The sequence below is a fragment of the Sphaerodactylus townsendi genome, linkage group LG15, assembly GCF_021028975.2.
Source record: "Sphaerodactylus townsendi isolate TG3544 linkage group LG15, MPM_Stown_v2.3, whole genome shotgun sequence".
In the NCBI taxonomy this organism is placed as follows: Eukaryota; Metazoa; Chordata; class Lepidosauria; order Squamata; family Sphaerodactylidae; genus Sphaerodactylus; species Sphaerodactylus townsendi.
The window spans coordinates 27,363,792-27,382,603 of NC_059439.1; the positions used below are offsets into that span (position 1 = coordinate 27,363,792).

General features: G+C 82.3%; 1 protein-coding gene across 1 annotated transcript in view; it reads left to right on the forward strand.

Moving 5' to 3' along the window:
• The window catches only part of PLEKHA4 (pleckstrin homology domain containing A4), a 45,316-nt gene that overhangs the window by 13,219 nt on the left and 13,285 nt on the right, over window positions 1-18,812 (forward strand). Inside the window, exons 2-4 of the mRNA XM_048516708.1 lie at window positions 15,880-15,988; window positions 17,252-17,362; window positions 18,305-18,377. Of these exons, the coding sequence (XP_048372665.1) occupies window positions 15,905-15,988; window positions 17,252-17,362; window positions 18,305-18,377 (268 nt within the window). The 5' untranslated portion in view covers window positions 15,880-15,904. The remainder of the gene's footprint in view (window positions 1-15,879; window positions 15,989-17,251; window positions 17,363-18,304; window positions 18,378-18,812) is intronic.

An 18,812-nucleotide genomic window follows, 5' to 3' on the forward strand; every position in this document is an offset into this window, starting at 1 on the left:
GGGGGGGGGGGGGGGTGGGGGGGGGGGGGGGTGGGGGGGGGGGGGGGTGGGGGGGGGGGGGGGTGGGGGGGGGGGGGGGTGGGGGGGGGGGGGGGTGGGGGGGGGGGGGGGTGGGGGGGGGGGGGGGTGGGGGGGGGGGGGGGTGGGGGGGGGGGGGGGTGGGGGGGGGGGGGGGTGGGGGGGGGGGGGGGTGGGGGGGGGGGGGGGTGGGGGGGGGGGGGGGTGGGGGGGGGGGGGGGTGGGGGGGGGGGGGGGTGGGGGGGGGGGGGGGTGGGGGGGGGGGGGGGTGGGGGGGGGGGGGGGTGGGGGGGGGGGGGGGTGGGGGGGGGGGGGGGTGGGGGGGGGGGGGGGTGGGGGGGGGGGGGGGTGGGGGGGGGGGGGGGTGGGGGGGGGGGGGGGTGGGGGGGGGGGGGGGTGGGGGGGGGGGGGGGTGGGGGGGGGGGGGGGTGGGGGGGGGGGGGGGTGGGGGGGGGGGGGGGTGGGGGGGGGGGGGGGTGGGGGGGGGGGGGGGTGGGGGGGGGGGGGGGTGGGGGGGGGGGGGGGTGGGGGGGGGGGGGGGTGGGGGGGGGGGGGGGTGGGGGGGGGGGGGGGTGGGGGGGGGGGGGGGTGGGGGGGGGGGGGGGTGGGGGGGGGGGGGGGTGGGGGGGGGGGGGGGTGGGGGGGGGGGGGGGTGGGGGGGGGGGGGGGTGGGGGGGGGGGGGGGTGGGGGGGGGGGGGGGTGGGGGGGGGGGGGGGTGGGGGGGGGGGGGGGTGGGGGGGGGGGGGGGTGGGGGGGGGGGGGGGTGGGGGGGGGGGGGGGTGGGGGGGGGGGGGGGTGGGGGGGGGGGGGGGTGGGGGGGGGGGGGGGTGGGGGGGGGGGGGGGTGGGGGGGGGGGGGGGTGGGGGGGGGGGGGGGTGGGGGGGGGGGGGGGTGGGGGGGGGGGGGGGTGGGGGGGGGGGGGGGTGGGGGGGGGGGGGGGTGGGGGGGGGGGGGGGTGGGGGGGGGGGGGGGTGGGGGGGGGGGGGGGTGGGGGGGGGGGGGGGTGGGGGGGGGGGGGGGTGGGGGGGGGGGGGGGTGGGGGGGGGGGGGGGTGGGGGGGGGGGGGGGTGGGGGGGGGGGGGGGTGGGGGGGGGGGGGGGTGGGGGGGGGGGGGGGTGGGGGGGGGGGGGGGTGGGGGGGGGGGGGGGTGGGGGGGGGGGGGGGTGGGGGGGGGGGGGGGTGGGGGGGGGGGGGGGTGGGGGGGGGGGGGGGTGGGGGGGGGGGGGGGTGGGGGGGGGGGGGGGTGGGGGGGGGGGGGGGTGGGGGGGGGGGGGGGTGGGGGGGGGGGGGGGTGGGGGGGGGGGGGGGTGGGGGGGGGGGGGGGTGGGGGGGGGGGGGGGTGGGGGGGGGGGGGGGTGGGGGGGGGGGGGGGTGGGGGGGGGGGGGGGTGGGGGGGGGGGGGGGTGGGGGGGGGGGGGGGTGGGGGGGGGGGGGGGTGGGGGGGGGGGGGGGTGGGGGGGGGGGGGGGTGGGGGGGGGGGGGGGTGGGGGGGGGGGGGGGTGGGGGGGGGGGGGGGTGGGGGGGGGGGGGGGTGGGGGGGGGGGGGGGTGGGGGGGGGGGGGGGTGGGGGGGGGGGGGGGTGGGGGGGGGGGGGGGTGGGGGGGGGGGGGGGTGGGGGGGGGGGGGGGTGGGGGGGGGGGGGGGTGGGGGGGGGGGGGGGTGGGGGGGGGGGGGGGTGGGGGGGGGGGGGGGTGGGGGGGGGGGGGGGTGGGGGGGGGGGGGGGTGGGGGGGGGGGGGGGTGGGGGGGGGGGGGGGTGGGGGGGGGGGGGGGTGGGGGGGGGGGGGGGTGGGGGGGGGGGGGGGTGGGGGGGGGGGGGGGTGGGGGGGGGGGGGGGTGGGGGGGGGGGGGGGTGGGGGGGGGGGGGGGTGGGGGGGGGGGGGGGTGGGGGGGGGGGGGGGTGGGGGGGGGGGGGGGTGGGGGGGGGGGGGGGTGGGGGGGGGGGGGGGTGGGGGGGGGGGGGGGTGGGGGGGGGGGGGGGTGGGGGGGGGGGGGGGTGGGGGGGGGGGGGGGTGGGGGGGGGGGGGGGTGGGGGGGGGGGGGGGTGGGGGGGGGGGGGGGTGGGGGGGGGGGGGGGTGGGGGGGGGGGGGGGTGGGGGGGGGGGGGGGTGGGGGGGGGGGGGGGTGGGGGGGGGGGGGGGTGGGGGGGGGGGGGGGTGGGGGGGGGGGGGGGTGGGGGGGGGGGGGGGTGGGGGGGGGGGGGGGTGGGGGGGGGGGGGGGTGGGGGGGGGGGGGGGTGGGGGGGGGGGGGGGTGGGGGGGGGGGGGGGTGGGGGGGGGGGGGGGTGGGGGGGGGGGGGGGTGGGGGGGGGGGGGGGTGGGGGGGGGGGGGGGTGGGGGGGGGGGGGGGTGGGGGGGGGGGGGGGTGGGGGGGGGGGGGGGTGGGGGGGGGGGGGGGTGGGGGGGGGGGGGGGTGGGGGGGGGGGGGGGTGGGGGGGGGGGGGGGTGGGGGGGGGGGGGGGTGGGGGGGGGGGGGGGTGGGGGGGGGGGGGGGTGGGGGGGGGGGGGGGTGGGGGGGGGGGGGGGTGGGGGGGGGGGGGGGTGGGGGGGGGGGGGGGTGGGGGGGGGGGGGGGTGGGGGGGGGGGGGGGTGGGGGGGGGGGGGGGTGGGGGGGGGGGGGGGTGGGGGGGGGGGGGGGTGGGGGGGGGGGGGGGTGGGGGGGGGGGGGGGTGGGGGGGGGGGGGGGTGGGGGGGGGGGGGGGTGGGGGGGGGGGGGGGTGGGGGGGGGGGGGGGTGGGGGGGGGGGGGGGTGGGGGGGGGGGGGGGTGGGGGGGGGGGGGGGTGGGGGGGGGGGGGGGTGGGGGGGGGGGGGGGTGGGGGGGGGGGGGGGTGGGGGGGGGGGGGGGTGGGGGGGGGGGGGGGTGGGGGGGGGGGGGGGTGGGGGGGGGGGGGGGTGGGGGGGGGGGGGGGTGGGGGGGGGGGGGGGTGGGGGGGGGGGGGGGTGGGGGGGGGGGGGGGTGGGGGGGGGGGGGGGTGGGGGGGGGGGGGGGTGGGGGGGGGGGGGGGTGGGGGGGGGGGGGGGTGGGGGGGGGGGGGGGTGGGGGGGGGGGGGGGTGGGGGGGGGGGGGGGTGGGGGGGGGGGGGGGTGGGGGGGGGGGGGGGTGGGGGGGGGGGGGGGTGGGGGGGGGGGGGGGTGGGGGGGGGGGGGGGTGGGGGGGGGGGGGGGTGGGGGGGGGGGGGGGTGGGGGGGGGGGGGGGTGGGGGGGGGGGGGGGTGGGGGGGGGGGGGGGTGGGGGGGGGGGGGGGTGGGGGGGGGGGGGGGTGGGGGGGGGGGGGGGTGGGGGGGGGGGGGGGTGGGGGGGGGGGGGGGTGGGGGGGGGGGGGGGTGGGGGGGGGGGGGGGTGGGGGGGGGGGGGGGTGGGGGGGGGGGGGGGTGGGGGGGGGGGGGGGTGGGGGGGGGGGGGGGTGGGGGGGGGGGGGGGTGGGGGGGGGGGGGGGTGGGGGGGGGGGGGGGTGGGGGGGGGGGGGGGTGGGGGGGGGGGGGGGTGGGGGGGGGGGGGGGTGGGGGGGGGGGGGGGTGGGGGGGGGGGGGGGTGGGGGGGGGGGGGGGTGGGGGGGGGGGGGGGTGGGGGGGGGGGGGGGTGGGGGGGGGGGGGGGTGGGGGGGGGGGGGGGTGGGGGGGGGGGGGGGTGGGGGGGGGGGGGGGTGGGGGGGGGGGGGGGTGGGGGGGGGGGGGGGTGGGGGGGGGGGGGGGTGGGGGGGGGGGGGGGTGGGGGGGGGGGGGGGTGGGGGGGGGGGGGGGTGGGGGGGGGGGGGGGTGGGGGGGGGGGGGGGTGGGGGGGGGGGGGGGTGGGGGGGGGGGGGGGTGGGGGGGGGGGGGGGTGGGGGGGGGGGGGGGTGGGGGGGGGGGGGGGTGGGGGGGGGGGGGGGTGGGGGGGGGGGGGGGTGGGGGGGGGGGGGGGTGGGGGGGGGGGGGGGTGGGGGGGGGGGGGGGTGGGGGGGGGGGGGGGTGGGGGGGGGGGGGGGTGGGGGGGGGGGGGGGTGGGGGGGGGGGGGGGTGGGGGGGGGGGGGGGTGGGGGGGGGGGGGGGTGGGGGGGGGGGGGGGTGGGGGGGGGGGGGGGTGGGGGGGGGGGGGGGTGGGGGGGGGGGGGGGTGGGGGGGGGGGGGGGTGGGGGGGGGGGGGGGTGGGGGGGGGGGGGGGTGGGGGGGGGGGGGGGTGGGGGGGGGGGGGGGTGGGGGGGGGGGGGGGTGGGGGGGGGGGGGGGTGGGGGGGGGGGGGGGTGGGGGGGGGGGGGGGTGGGGGGGGGGGGGGGTGGGGGGGGGGGGGGGTGGGGGGGGGGGGGGGTGGGGGGGGGGGGGGGTGGGGGGGGGGGGGGGTGGGGGGGGGGGGGGGTGGGGGGGGGGGGGGGTGGGGGGGGGGGGGGGTGGGGGGGGGGGGGGGTGGGGGGGGGGGGGGGTGGGGGGGGGGGGGGGTGGGGGGGGGGGGGGGTGGGGGGGGGGGGGGGTGGGGGGGGGGGGGGGTGGGGGGGGGGGGGGGTGGGGGGGGGGGGGGGTGGGGGGGGGGGGGGGTGGGGGGGGGGGGGGGTGGGGGGGGGGGGGGGTGGGGGGGGGGGGGGGTGGGGGGGGGGGGGGGTGGGGGGGGGGGGGGGTGGGGGGGGGGGGGGGTGGGGGGGGGGGGGGGTGGGGGGGGGGGGGGGTGGGGGGGGGGGGGGGTGGGGGGGGGGGGGGGTGGGGGGGGGGGGGGGTGGGGGGGGGGGGGGGTGGGGGGGGGGGGGGGTGGGGGGGGGGGGGGGTGGGGGGGGGGGGGGGTGGGGGGGGGGGGGGGTGGGGGGGGGGGGGGGTGGGGGGGGGGGGGGGTGGGGGGGGGGGGGGGTGGGGGGGGGGGGGGGTGGGGGGGGGGGGGGGTGGGGGGGGGGGGGGGTGGGGGGGGGGGGGGGTGGGGGGGGGGGGGGGTGGGGGGGGGGGGGGGTGGGGGGGGGGGGGGGTGGGGGGGGGGGGGGGTGGGGGGGGGGGGGGGTGGGGGGGGGGGGGGGTGGGGGGGGGGGGGGGTGGGGGGGGGGGGGGGTGGGGGGGGGGGGGGGTGGGGGGGGGGGGGGGTGGGGGGGGGGGGGGGTGGGGGGGGGGGGGGGTGGGGGGGGGGGGGGGTGGGGGGGGGGGGGGGTGGGGGGGGGGGGGGGTGGGGGGGGGGGGGGGTGGGGGGGGGGGGGGGTGGGGGGGGGGGGGGGTGGGGGGGGGGGGGGGTGGGGGGGGGGGGGGGTGGGGGGGGGGGGGGGTGGGGGGGGGGGGGGGTGGGGGGGGGGGGGGGTGGGGGGGGGGGGGGGTGGGGGGGGGGGGGGGTGGGGGGGGGGGGGGGTGGGGGGGGGGGGGGGTGGGGGGGGGGGGGGGTGGGGGGGGGGGGGGGTGGGGGGGGGGGGGGGTGGGGGGGGGGGGGGGTGGGGGGGGGGGGGGGTGGGGGGGGGGGGGGGTGGGGGGGGGGGGGGGTGGGGGGGGGGGGGGGTGGGGGGGGGGGGGGGTGGGGGGGGGGGGGGGTGGGGGGGGGGGGGGGTGGGGGGGGGGGGGGGTGGGGGGGGGGGGGGGTGGGGGGGGGGGGGGGTGGGGGGGGGGGGGGGTGGGGGGGGGGGGGGGTGGGGGGGGGGGGGGGTGGGGGGGGGGGGGGGTGGGGGGGGGGGGGGGTGGGGGGGGGGGGGGGTGGGGGGGGGGGGGGGTGGGGGGGGGGGGGGGTGGGGGGGGGGGGGGGTGGGGGGGGGGGGGGGTGGGGGGGGGGGGGGGTGGGGGGGGGGGGGGGTGGGGGGGGGGGGGGGTGGGGGGGGGGGGGGGTGGGGGGGGGGGGGGGTGGGGGGGGGGGGGGGTGGGGGGGGGGGGGGGTGGGGGGGGGGGGGGGTGGGGGGGGGGGGGGGTGGGGGGGGGGGGGGGTGGGGGGGGGGGGGGGTGGGGGGGGGGGGGGGTGGGGGGGGGGGGGGGTGGGGGGGGGGGGGGGTGGGGGGGGGGGGGGGTGGGGGGGGGGGGGGGTGGGGGGGGGGGGGGGTGGGGGGGGGGGGGGGTGGGGGGGGGGGGGGGTGGGGGGGGGGGGGGGTGGGGGGGGGGGGGGGTGGGGGGGGGGGGGGGTGGGGGGGGGGGGGGGTGGGGGGGGGGGGGGGTGGGGGGGGGGGGGGGTGGGGGGGGGGGGGGGTGGGGGGGGGGGGGGGTGGGGGGGGGGGGGGGTGGGGGGGGGGGGGGGTGGGGGGGGGGGGGGGTGGGGGGGGGGGGGGGTGGGGGGGGGGGGGGGTGGGGGGGGGGGGGGGTGGGGGGGGGGGGGGGTGGGGGGGGGGGGGGGTGGGGGGGGGGGGGGGTGGGGGGGGGGGGGGGTGGGGGGGGGGGGGGGTGGGGGGGGGGGGGGGTGGGGGGGGGGGGGGGTGGGGGGGGGGGGGGGTGGGGGGGGGGGGGGGTGGGGGGGGGGGGGGGTGGGGGGGGGGGGGGGTGGGGGGGGGGGGGGGTGGGGGGGGGGGGGGGTGGGGGGGGGGGGGGGTGGGGGGGGGGGGGGGTGGGGGGGGGGGGGGGTGGGGGGGGGGGGGGGTGGGGGGGGGGGGGGGTGGGGGGGGGGGGGGGTGGGGGGGGGGGGGGGTGGGGGGGGGGGGGGGTGGGGGGGGGGGGGGGTGGGGGGGGGGGGGGGTGGGGGGGGGGGGGGGTGGGGGGGGGGGGGGGTGGGGGGGGGGGGGGGTGGGGGGGGGGGGGGGTGGGGGGGGGGGGGGGTGGGGGGGGGGGGGGGTGGGGGGGGGGGGGGGTGGGGGGGGGGGGGGGTGGGGGGGGGGGGGGGTGGGGGGGGGGGGGGGTGGGGGGGGGGGGGGGTGGGGGGGGGGGGGGGTGGGGGGGGGGGGGGGTGGGGGGGGGGGGGGGTGGGGGGGGGGGGGGGTGGGGGGGGGGGGGGGTGGGGGGGGGGGGGGGTGGGGGGGGGGGGGGGTGGGGGGGGGGGGGGGTGGGGGGGGGGGGGGGTGGGGGGGGGGGGGGGTGGGGGGGGGGGGGGGTGGGGGGGGGGGGGGGTGGGGGGGGGGGGGGGTGGGGGGGGGGGGGGGTGGGGGGGGGGGGGGGTGGGGGGGGGGGGGGGTGGGGGGGGGGGGGGGTGGGGGGGGGGGGGGGTGGGGGGGGGGGGGGGTGGGGGGGGGGGGGGGTGGGGGGGGGGGGGGGTGGGGGGGGGGGGGGGTGGGGGGGGGGGGGGGTGGGGGGGGGGGGGGGTGGGGGGGGGGGGGGGTGGGGGGGGGGGGGGGTGGGGGGGGGGGGGGGTGGGGGGGGGGGGGGGTGGGGGGGGGGGGGGGTGGGGGGGGGGGGGGGTGGGGGGGGGGGGGGGTGGGGGGGGGGGGGGGTGGGGGGGGGGGGGGGTGGGGGGGGGGGGGGGTGGGGGGGGGGGGGGGTGGGGGGGGGGGGGGGTGGGGGGGGGGGGGGGTGGGGGGGGGGGGGGGTGGGGGGGGGGGGGGGTGGGGGGGGGGGGGGGTGGGGGGGGGGGGGGGTGGGGGGGGGGGGGGGTGGGGGGGGGGGGGGGTGGGGGGGGGGGGGGGTGGGGGGGGGGGGGGGTGGGGGGGGGGGGGGGTGGGGGGGGGGGGGGGTGGGGGGGGGGGGGGGTGGGGGGGGGGGGGGGTGGGGGGGGGGGGGGGTGGGGGGGGGGGGGGGTGGGGGGGGGGGGGGGTGGGGGGGGGGGGGGGTGGGGGGGGGGGGGGGTGGGGGGGGGGGGGGGTGGGGGGGGGGGGGGGTGGGGGGGGGGGGGGGTGGGGGGGGGGGGGGGTGGGGGGGGGGGGGGGTGGGGGGGGGGGGGGGTGGGGGGGGGGGGGGGTGGGGGGGGGGGGGGGTGGGGGGGGGGGGGGGTGGGGGGGGGGGGGGGTGGGGGGGGGGGGGGGTGGGGGGGGGGGGGGGTGGGGGGGGGGGGGGGTGGGGGGGGGGGGGGGTGGGGGGGGGGGGGGGTGGGGGGGGGGGGGGGTGGGGGGGGGGGGGGGTGGGGGGGGGGGGGGGTGGGGGGGGGGGGGGGTGGGGGGGGGGGGGGGTGGGGGGGGGGGGGGGTGGGGGGGGGGGGGGGTGGGGGGGGGGGGGGGTGGGGGGGGGGGGGGGTGGGGGGGGGGGGGGGTGGGGGGGGGGGGGGGTGGGGGGGGGGGGGGGTGGGGGGGGGGGGGGGTGGGGGGGGGGGGGGGTGGGGGGGGGGGGGGGTGGGGGGGGGGGGGGGTGGGGGGGGGGGGGGGTGGGGGGGGGGGGGGGTGGGGGGGGGGGGGGGTGGGGGGGGGGGGGGGTGGGGGGGGGGGGGGGTGGGGGGGGGGGGGGGTGGGGGGGGGGGGGGGTGGGGGGGGGGGGGGGTGGGGGGGGGGGGGGGTGGGGGGGGGGGGGGGTGGGGGGGGGGGGGGGTGGGGGGGGGGGGGGGTGGGGGGGGGGGGGGGTGGGGGGGGGGGGGGGTGGGGGGGGGGGGGGGTGGGGGGGGGGGGGGGTGGGGGGGGGGGGGGGTGGGGGGGGGGGGGGGTGGGGGGGGGGGGGGGTGGGGGGGGGGGGGGGTGGGGGGGGGGGGGGGTGGGGGGGGGGGGGGGTGGGGGGGGGGGGGGGTGGGGGGGGGGGGGGGTGGGGGGGGGGGGGGGTGGGGGGGGGGGGGGGTGGGGGGGGGGGGGGGTGGGGGGGGGGGGGGGTGGGGGGGGGGGGGGGTGGGGGGGGGGGGGGGTGGGGGGGGGGGGGGGTGGGGGGGGGGGGGGGTGGGGGGGGGGGGGGGTGGGGGGGGGGGGGGGTGGGGGGGGGGGGGGGTGGGGGGGGGGGGGGGTGGGGGGGGGGGGGGGTGGGGGGGGGGGGGGGTGGGGGGGGGGGGGGGTGGGGGGGGGGGGGGGTGGGGGGGGGGGGGGGTGGGGGGGGGGGGGGGTGGGGGGGGGGGGGGGTGGGGGGGGGGGGGGGTGGGGGGGGGGGGGGGTGGGGGGGGGGGGGGGTGGGGGGGGGGGGGGGTGGGGGGGGGGGGGGGTGGGGGGGGGGGGGGGTGGGGGGGGGGGGGGGTGGGGGGGGGGGGGGGTGGGGGGGGGGGGGGGTGGGGGGGGGGGGGGGTGGGGGGGGGGGGGGGTGGGGGGGGGGGGGGGTGGGGGGGGGGGGGGGTGGGGGGGGGGGGGGGTGGGGGGGGGGGGGGGTGGGGGGGGGGGGGGGTGGGGGGGGGGGGGGGTGGGGGGGGGGGGGGGTGGGGGGGGGGGGGGGTGGGGGGGGGGGGGGGTGGGGGGGGGGGGGGGTGGGGGGGGGGGGGGGTGGGGGGGGGGGGGGGTGGGGGGGGGGGGGGGTGGGGGGGGGGGGGGGTGGGGGGGGGGGGGGGTGGGGGGGGGGGGGGGTGGGGGGGGGGGGGGGTGGGGGGGGGGGGGGGTGGGGGGGGGGGGGGGTGGGGGGGGGGGGGGGTGGGGGGGGGGGGGGGTGGGGGGGGGGGGGGGTGGGGGGGGGGGGGGGTGGGGGGGGGGGGGGGTGGGGGGGGGGGGGGGTGGGGGGGGGGGGGGGTGGGGGGGGGGGGGGGTGGGGGGGGGGGGGGGTGGGGGGGGGGGGGGGTGGGGGGGGGGGGGGGTGGGGGGGGGGGGGGGTGGGGGGGGGGGGGGGTGGGGGGGGGGGGGGGTGGGGGGGGGGGGGGGTGGGGGGGGGGGGGGGTGGGGGGGGGGGGGGGTGGGGGGGGGGGGGGGTGGGGGGGGGGGGGGGTGGGGGGGGGGGGGGGTGGGGGGGGGGGGGGGTGGGGGGGGGGGGGGGTGGGGGGGGGGGGGGGTGGGGGGGGGGGGGGGTGGGGGGGGGGGGGGGTGGGGGGGGGGGGGGGTGGGGGGGGGGGGGGGTGGGGGGGGGGGGGGGTGGGGGGGGGGGGGGGTGGGGGGGGGGGGGGGTGGGGGGGGGGGGGGGTGGGGGGGGGGGGGGGTGGGGGGGGGGGGGGGTGGGGGGGGGGGGGGGTGGGGGGGGGGGGGGGTGGGGGGGGGGGGGGGTGGGGGGGGGGGGGGGTGGGGGGGGGGGGGGGTGGGGGGGGGGGGGGGTGGGGGGGGGGGGGGGTGGGGGGGGGGGGGGGTGGGGGGGGGGGGGGGTGGGGGGGGGGGGGGGTGGGGGGGGGGGGGGGTGGGGGGGGGGGGGGGTGGGGGGGGGGGGGGGTGGGGGGGGGGGGGGGTGGGGGGGGGGGGGGGTGGGGGGGGGGGGGGGTGGGGGGGGGGGGGGGTGGGGGGGGGGGGGGGTGGGGGGGGGGGGGGGTGGGGGGGGGGGGGGGTGGGGGGGGGGGGGGGTGGGGGGGGGGGGGGGTGGGGGGGGGGGGGGGTGGGGGGGGGGGGGGGTGGGGGGGGGGGGGGGTGGGGGGGGGGGGGGGTGGGGGGGGGGGGGGGTGGGGGGGGGGGGGGGTGGGGGGGGGGGGGGGTGGGGGGGGGGGGGGGTGGGGGGGGGGGGGGGTGGGGGGGGGGGGGGGTGGGGGGGGGGGGGGGTGGGGGGGGGGGGGGGTGGGGGGGGGGGGGGGTGGGGGGGGGGGGGGGTGGGGGGGGGGGGGGGTGGGGGGGGGGGGGGGTGGGGGGGGGGGGGGGTGGGGGGGGGGGGGGGTGGGGGGGGGGGGGGGTGGGGGGGGGGGGGGGTGGGGGGGGGGGGGGGTGGGGGGGGGGGGGGGTGGGGGGGGGGGGGGGTGGGGGGGGGGGGGGGTGGGGGGGGGGGGGGGTGGGGGGGGGGGGGGGTGGGGGGGGGGGGGGGTGGGGGGGGGGGGGGGTGGGGGGGGGGGGGGGTGGGGGGGGGGGGGGGTGGGGGGGGGGGGGGGTGGGGGGGGGGGGGGGTGGGGGGGGGGGGGGGTGGGGGGGGGGGGGGGTGGGGGGGGGGGGGGGTGGGGGGGGGGGGGGGTGGGGGGGGGGGGGGGTGGGGGGGGGGGGGGGTGGGGGGGGGGGGGGGTGGGGGGGGGGGGGGGTGGGGGGGGGGGGGGGTGGGGGGGGGGGGGGGTGGGGGGGGGGGGGGGTGGGGGGGGGGGGGGGTGGGGGGGGGGGGGGGTGGGGGGGGGGGGGGGTGGGGGGGGGGGGGGGTGGGGGGGGGGGGGGGTGGGGGGGGGGGGGGGTGGGGGGGGGGGGGGGTGGGGGGGGGGGGGGGTGGGGGGGGGGGGGGGTGGGGGGGGGGGGGGGTGGGGGGGGGGGGGGGTGGGGGGGGGGGGGGGTGGGGGGGGGGGGGGGTGGGGGGGGGGGGGGGTGGGGGGGGGGGGGGGTGGGGGGGGGGGGGGGTGGGGGGGGGGGGGGGTGGGGGGGGGGGGGGGTGGGGGGGGGGGGGGGTGGGGGGGGGGGGGGGTGGGGGGGGGGGGGGGTGGGGGGGGGGGGGGGTGGGGGGGGGGGGGGGTGGGGGGGGGGGGGGGTGGGGGGGGGGGGGGGTGGGGGGGGGGGGGGGTGGGGGGGGGGGGGGGTGGGGGGGGGGGGGGGTGGGGGGGGGGGGGGGTGGGGGGGGGGGGGGGTGGGGGGGGGGGGGGGTGGGGGGGGGGGGGGGTGGGGGGGGGGGGGGGTGGGGGGGGGGGGGGGTGGGGGGGGGGGGGGGTGGGGGGGGGGGGGGGTGGGGGGGGGGGGGGGTGGGGGGGGGGGGGGGTGGGGGGGGGGGGGGGTGGGGGGGGGGGGGGGTGGGGGGGGGGGGGGGTGGGGGGGGGGGGGGGTGGGGGGGGGGGGGGGTGGGGGGGGGGGGGGGTGGGGGGGGGGGGGGGTGGGGGGGGGGGGGGGTGGGGGGGGGGGGGGGTGGGGGGGGGGGGGGGTGGGGGGGGGGGGGGGTGGGGGGGGGGGGGGGTGGGGGGGGGGGGGGGTGGGGGGGGGGGGGGGTGGGGGGGGGGGGGGGTGGGGGGGGGGGGGGGTGGGGGGGGGGGGGGGTGGGGGGGGGGGGGGGTGGGGGGGGGGGGGGGTGGGGGGGGGGGGGGGTGGGGGGGGGGGGGGGTGGGGGGGGGGGGGGGTGGGGGGGGGGGGGGGTGGGGGGGGGGGGGGGTGGGGGGGGGGGGGGGTGGGGGGGGGGGGGGGTGGGGGGGGGGGGGGGTGGGGGGGGGGGGGGGTGGGGGGGGGGGGGGGTGGGGGGGGGGGGGGGTGGGGGGGGGGGGGGGTGGGGGGGGGGGGGGGTGGGGGGGGGGGGGGGTGGGGGGGGGGGGGGGTGGGGGGGGGGGGGGGTGGGGGGGGGGGGGGGTGGGGGGGGGGGGGGGTGGGGGGGGGGGGGGGTGGGGGGGGGGGGGGGTGGGGGGGGGGGGGGGTGGGGGGGGGGGGGGGTGGGGGGGGGGGGGGGTGGGGGGGGGGGGGGGTGGGGGGGGGGGGGGGTGGGGGGGGGGGGGGGTGGGGGGGGGGGGGGGTGGGGGGGGGGGGGGGTGGGGGGGGGGGGGGGTGGGGGGGGGGGGGGGTGGGGGGGGGGGGGGGTGGGGGGGGGGGGGGGTGGGGGGGGGGGGGGGTGGGGGGGGGGGGGGGTGGGGGGGGGGGGGGGTGGGGGGGGGGGGGGGTGGGGGGGGGGGGGGGTGGGGGGGGGGGGGGGTGGGGGGGGGGGGGGGTGGGGGGGGGGGGGGGTGGGGGGGGGGGGGGGTGGGGGGGGGGGGGGGTGGGGGGGGGGGGGGGTGGGGGGGGGGGGGGGTGGGGGGGGGGGGGGGTGGGGGGGGGGGGGGGTGGGGGGGGGGGGGGGTGGGGGGGGGGGGGGGTGGGGGGGGGGGGGGGTGGGGGGGGGGGGGGGTGGGGGGGGGGGGGGGTGGGGGGGGGGGGGGGTGGGGGGGGGGGGGGGTGGGGGGGGGGGGGGGTGGGGGGGGGGGGGGGTGGGGGGGGGGGGGGGTGGGGGGGGGGGGGGGTGGGGGGGGGGGGGGGTGGGGGGGGGGGGGGGTGGGGGGGGGGGGGGGTGGGGGGGGGGGGGGGTGGGGGGGGGGGGGGGTGGGGGGGGGGGGGGGTGGGGGGGGGGGGGGGTGGGGGGGGGGGGGGGTGGGGGGGGGGGGGGGTGGGGGGGGGGGGGGGTGGGGGGGGGGGGGGGTGGGGGGGGGGGGGGGTGGGGGGGGGGGGGGGTGGGGGGGGGGGGGGGTGGGGGGGGGGGGGGGTGGGGGGGGGGGGGGGTGGGGGGGGGGGGGGGTGGGGGGGGGGGGGGGTGGGGGGGGGGGGGGGTGGGGGGGGGGGGGGGTGGGGGGGGGGGGGGGTGGGGGGGGGGGGGGGTGGGGGGGGGGGGGGGTGGGGGGGGGGGGGGGTGGGGGGGGGGGGGGGTGGGGGGGGGGGGGGGTGGGGGGGGGGGGGGGTGGGGGGGGGGGGGGGTGGGGGGGGGGGGGGGTGGGGGGGGGGGGGGGTGGGGGGGGGGGGGGGTGGGGGGGGGGGGGGGTGGGGGGGGGGGGGGGTGGGGGGGGGGGGGGGTGGGGGGGGGGGGGGGTGGGGGGGGGGGGGGGTGGGGGGGGGGGGGGGTGGGGGGGGGGGGGGGTGGGGGGGGGGGGGGGTGGGGGGGGGGGGGGGTGGGGGGGGGGGGGGGTGGGGGGGGGGGGGGGTGGGGGGGGGGGGGGGTGGGGGGGGGGGGGGGTGGGGGGGGGGGGGGGTGGGGGGGGGGGGGGGTGGGGGGGGGGGGGGGTGGGGGGGGGGGGGGGTGGGGGGGGGGGGGGGTGGGGGGGGGGGGGGGTGGGGGGGGGGGGGGGTGGGGGGGGGGGGGGGTGGGGGGGGGGGGGGGTGGGGGGGGGGGGGGGTGGGGGGGGGGGGGGGTGGGGGGGGGGGGGGGTGGGGGGGGGGGGGGGTGGGGGGGGGGGGGGGTGGGGGGGGGGGGGGGTGGGGGGGGGGGGGGGTGGGGGGGGGGGGGGGTGGGGGGGGGGGGGGGTGGGGGGGGGGGGGGGTGGGGGGGGGGGGGGGTGGGGGGGGGGGGGGGTGGGGGGGGGGGGGGGTGGGGGGGGGGGGGGGTGGGGGGGGGGGGGGGTGGGGGGGGGGGGGGGTGGGGGGGGGGGGGGGTGGGGGGGGGGGGGGGTGGGGGGGGGGGGGGGTGGGGGGGGGGGGGGGTGGGGGGGGGGGGGGGTGGGGGGGGGGGGGGGTGGGGGGGGGGGGGGGTGGGGGGGGGGGGGGGTGGGGGGGGGGGGGGGTGGGGGGGGGGGGGGGGGGGGGGGGGGGGGGGTGGGGGGGGGGGGGGGGGGGGGGGGGGGGGGGTGGGGGGAAAGGGGGGGGGGGGGAGGGGGGGGGGGTGTGGGGGAGGGGGGGAGGGGGGGGGGGGAGAGGGGGGGGGGGGTGGGGGGTGGGGGGGGGGGGGGGGGGGGGCGTGCGGGGGTGGGGGGGGGGGGGAGGAGGGGAAGGGGGGGGGGGGGGGGGGGGGGGGGGGGGGGGGGGGGGGGATGCCAGGGGGTGGGGGGGGGGGGACGAGCTGTTGGAAGCGGTGGCTAAATTTTTAAATGGTGTTATTTTTCTACTAAATTTTATGTGAGAGTTTTTTTTTGGGGGGGGGTTGTATTTTTCTCTAAGCTGACCCCCCCCCCCAAAAAAAACCCCCTCTTTAGCCTTTCATTGTAGCAAATGTGTTCCAATTGCTTGGCCCTTCTGTGCTTTTCCAAGCTTTGGAATATCTTTTTTTTGAGATATGCAACCAGAGCTGCCTGCAGCATTCCAAATGCGGCTACATCATAAATCTGTCTGGGGCATTACAATATTGGCTGTTTTATTTTGGATCCCTTCCGTAATTATCTCCAGCATGAAGCTTCTGTGATATAGAGACTCCCCGGAGGCATGTCCCTCTGATGGAAGGTGGTTTTCCTCCAGGGGAGAGACTCCTAGCGGAAGGGAATGATTGGATTCTACCTATGGTAGAAGAAGAAGAAGAAGAGTTTGGATTTATATCCCCCCTTTCTCTCCTGCAGGAGACTCAAAGGATCTTACAATCTCCTTGCCCTTCCCCCCTCACAACAAACACCCTGTGAGGTAGGTGGGGCTGAGAGAGCTCCGAGAAGCTGTGACTAGCCCAAGGTCACCCAGCTGGCGTGCGTGGGAGTGTACAGGCTAATCTGAATTCCCCAGATAAGCCTCCACAGCTCAGGCGGCAGAGCTGGGAATCAAACCCGGTTCCTCCAGATTAGATACACGAGCTCTTAACCTCCTACGCCACTGCTGCATTACGACTCTTCCACTGGTGGGTTGCAAGCTACAACCTGACTCACAACTGGGTCCCGCAAACACTTTCTTGGTCATTTTTTTTGGTGAGAGGAGAGGAGGCGGCAGGAAAGACAATCACAGACAGACGGATAGGTAGGTAGATAAAAAAAAGATAAATAATACTAAAGTTAAGAATTGATGCCATCTGTCAAGAAAGGTCTTTCTGACACCAAAGGAGCCCTTTGTTATGTTGACGGATCCCTTGTCTCTGCTTTCGGTTTCCCACGTTCCTTTGATTTGCAACATGTGACAAACTAAGCGCCCAAGTCCCTGGCGCTATCTTTTTGCCTGGCCTCGAGAACTAACGACTGGAACATTCTTGTCTTGCTTTCCTGTGTCTTTGATGTGGGGTGTGAAAAGGTGGGAGTGGGGGGGGAAATCTCAGAGATAAAAGACTGACCCCAAAGTCAGTTCTTCAGAACTGCCTTCTTTGCCTTACTGACGTCTGTCAATAAAAACTTCTGATTTGATATCTGGAGTTCTACATTGGTCATCAGACCCAGGGCTTGACATTATGTAACGTAACTAGGTGTGTCAGCTCAGGATTGGGAAATAGCTGGATATTTTGTGGGCGGAGCTTGGTGAGGGTGGGGCTTGGGAACGGAGGGGCTTCAATGGGCTATTATACAACAGAGTCCACTTCCTATTGGAGAACTGATGTCTGTTATGTGGAGATCAGTTGTAATCCCAGAAGTTCTCCAGCTACCACCCAGAGGTTGTCAAACCTGCATGTGACATGTTGCATTGGACTTACTGGAGAAAGTTCTAGAATGGGGCTCTGTGTTTCCCTCAAGCACAAATTAGGGGTACTGGTGCTGCCGCCACCCCTAAGGCCACACTTTAATACCCAACATCCTTTGCTGTTTTTCAGATTAACATCAGCTTAGGTGGGGACCATGGCTGAGGGGGACCGGCCCAGAAGCGGCCTGAGCCAAGCCAGCAGCACAGCGACCATCACTTCGGTCTCCATGGGAACAAAGGTAAGGAGGCATCAGAACAAGTGCATTTCCTCACGATTGCCCGTGGGGCAGATAAGGCCCTGCGTCCTTCTCTCTGTCTTGTGACGAGTAATATTTACACTCAGCCCAAATTTTAAAACATTTCTTGAAGGCTTTCACGATCAACTGAGTGTTGTGGGTTTTCCAGGCTGCATGGCCGTGGTCTGGTGGTTTTTGCTCCTAGGTTCTCCTGCATCTATGACTGGCCTCTTCAGAGGCATAATGCTGAATGCAGGCAAAACGTTAAAGCAAAAACTACCCGACCACGGCCACCCAGCCCAGAAAACCCACAGCACCCATTTCGGAGATAATTTTTTTTACCACAAATGGTCAATCAGGAAAGATTTCCTCTGAACGATGCAGTAAACTGTATATTACACAGACATCTGCCAGGGCTGTTTGAATTCCATCCTCTTAAAAAAACAAATACGAATCTGGGCCCAGAATTCCGTAGTGGTTGTGCAAGTAACGCCACCAGATATTAGCCCAGAAGTATTTTTACAAGTTTCCTAAACCCTTTGTAAATCTGTTAGTCTTCTGTGGTATTGACCTGTGTGTGTGTGTGTGTGTGTGTGTGTGTGTGCTGTGTCCCCGCTAACCACCCAACGGTGTTTTTGTTTAGAAAAGTCTTCCCCCTTAGCCATCTGCAGATGATTTTTTAAAAAAATTCATGTCAGGCAATTGAGCAAATGTTTATAGACCGTTCTGTTGTACAAGTTTGTTATTTACCCATTCGTTTTAAAATATTTATACCTTGCAGCTTATATCCAAATGCAACGCAATGAAGAAATATTTAAAAACATGTTTTTAAAACTGAACCTACTAAGATCCACAGGAAATCCTAAGCAGCTAACACAGCAGCTGAAAGGGAGTAGCTAGAGAAATATGCTGTTCCATATTCCTCAAAATGTTAGGGTTTAAATAGGTCTATCCTGTGGCCTCAAAAGCTAAGCAGGTGCTAGTTGGTTCAAAACTGAGGGGCTACCACAAAAAAGGCTCTGCCTCACCCCAACAGAAGAGGTCCTGGAGCGGAGCTGATCTGATCATCTCAGTAAGTGGGCAGGATTATATGGATGGGCATCCTTTGGAAATAAGTAATTTCAGATATTGATTATACAGTGTAGCTGTGATTTAAAGTTCTTCTAATGGCAGGAGGAGTTGGAGGATGGAGGAAGGATCATCCATAACTTCCCAATATTTTTTAGACAGATCCAGCATTCAGCATTTATTTTTTGTCTCTCTTAGCCACATGCAACTCGGCCTGTCCCGAAGGTACATACTTTTGGAAAGAGGTCAAATTCCATCAAGAGAGACCCCAACCAGCCTGTCATCATGCGGGGATGGCTTTATAAGAAGGTAAACGAGCGTGAGAAATGAAGGGTGTGTCTTGGCTTGTCAGATGGGGCACCGAGGGGCGGGAAGGATTCCTTCATGCGGAGCAGGACTTAGAAGTTAGGTCTCCCGGCACTTCAGCGGTTGCTTGATGGCAGCTTTCAGCAGTTTGCAGAGGGAGGCGGCTTTGAATTTCAACCAGTTTTATTCCGTGCCTTTGCAGCGCTGATGAATATGCCAGATGATACCGGGCATAGGCCCCTTCCGCACACGCAAAATAATGCGTTTTCAAACCACTTTCACAACTGTTTGCAAGTGGTTTTTGCCATTCCGCACAGCTTCAAAGAGCACTGAAAGCAGTTTGAAAGTGCATTATTCTGCATGTGCGGAATGAGCCATAGTTAAAGGTTTCTTTTGCCTGGCTCCTGAAGATATTTCTTTACCTAAGGCATGCTTTATCAAGCCCAGAAATGTTTGTCGTTGTGCTGTTCTCAACCTGCAATGCTAGATGGTGGGATATATCCAGCCTAGGGGTGCCAACCTCCAGGTGGGGCCAGGAGATCTCTTAGAATTACAACTGATGCCGGGCCACAGAGAGAAAATCGCTTTTTGGCAACTTTATGGTGTTATGCCACACGGAGGCCCCTCCCAAGGCTCCATCCCCAAATCTCAGGAATTTCCCAGTAAGTTTAATAATGTAAAATGAATAAAAAAAGATCTAGGGCTGTGGTGGCGAACCTATGGCACTCCAGATGTTCATGGACTACAATTCCCATCAGCCCCTGCCAGCATGGCCAATCGGCTGATGGGAATTGTAGTTTATGAACATCTGGAGTGCCATAGGTTCGCCACCATTGGTCTAGGGGGTAGGACCAGATCGGGGCTGAAAGACAGGTTTCCTGGGTCCCTTCACTCATGCAACGGTCTCTTGTGCCATACTTTTAAAATGTTGTTTTCTCCCTCCAGGATAGTTCTGGACTTAAATTGTGGAAACGGCGTTGGTTTGTCCTTTCGAATTACTGCCTCTTCTATTACCGAGGTAATTTGGGATTCCTTCCCTTGGCTTCTTTTCAGGGTGCTCACCAGGGTTTCCAAGTCCCTCCTGGCCGGCAGTGAGGGATGAGAGGGGTAAGTTTGCCAGCCTGGGGAGGACAGGATCTCTGTGGGGGCCAATGCCCTTGGAGCCCACCCTACAAAACATCAATTTTCCATCCTCCCCTCTGTTTTGTACTGTGGACTAAGGGAGCGGAGAGGTATGCTTTTCTTTATGTATTTTGTGAGCAGTAGTGGTTAAGAGTAGGTGCGCTCTAATCTGGAGAACCGGGGTTGATTCCCCGCTCTGCCACTTGAGCAGTAGAGGCTTATCTGGGGAACTAGATTGGTCTGTGCGCGCCAACACATGCCAGCTGGGTGACCTTGGGCGAGTCCCAGCTTTTTGGAGCTCTCAGCCCCACCCACCTCACAGGGTGTTTGT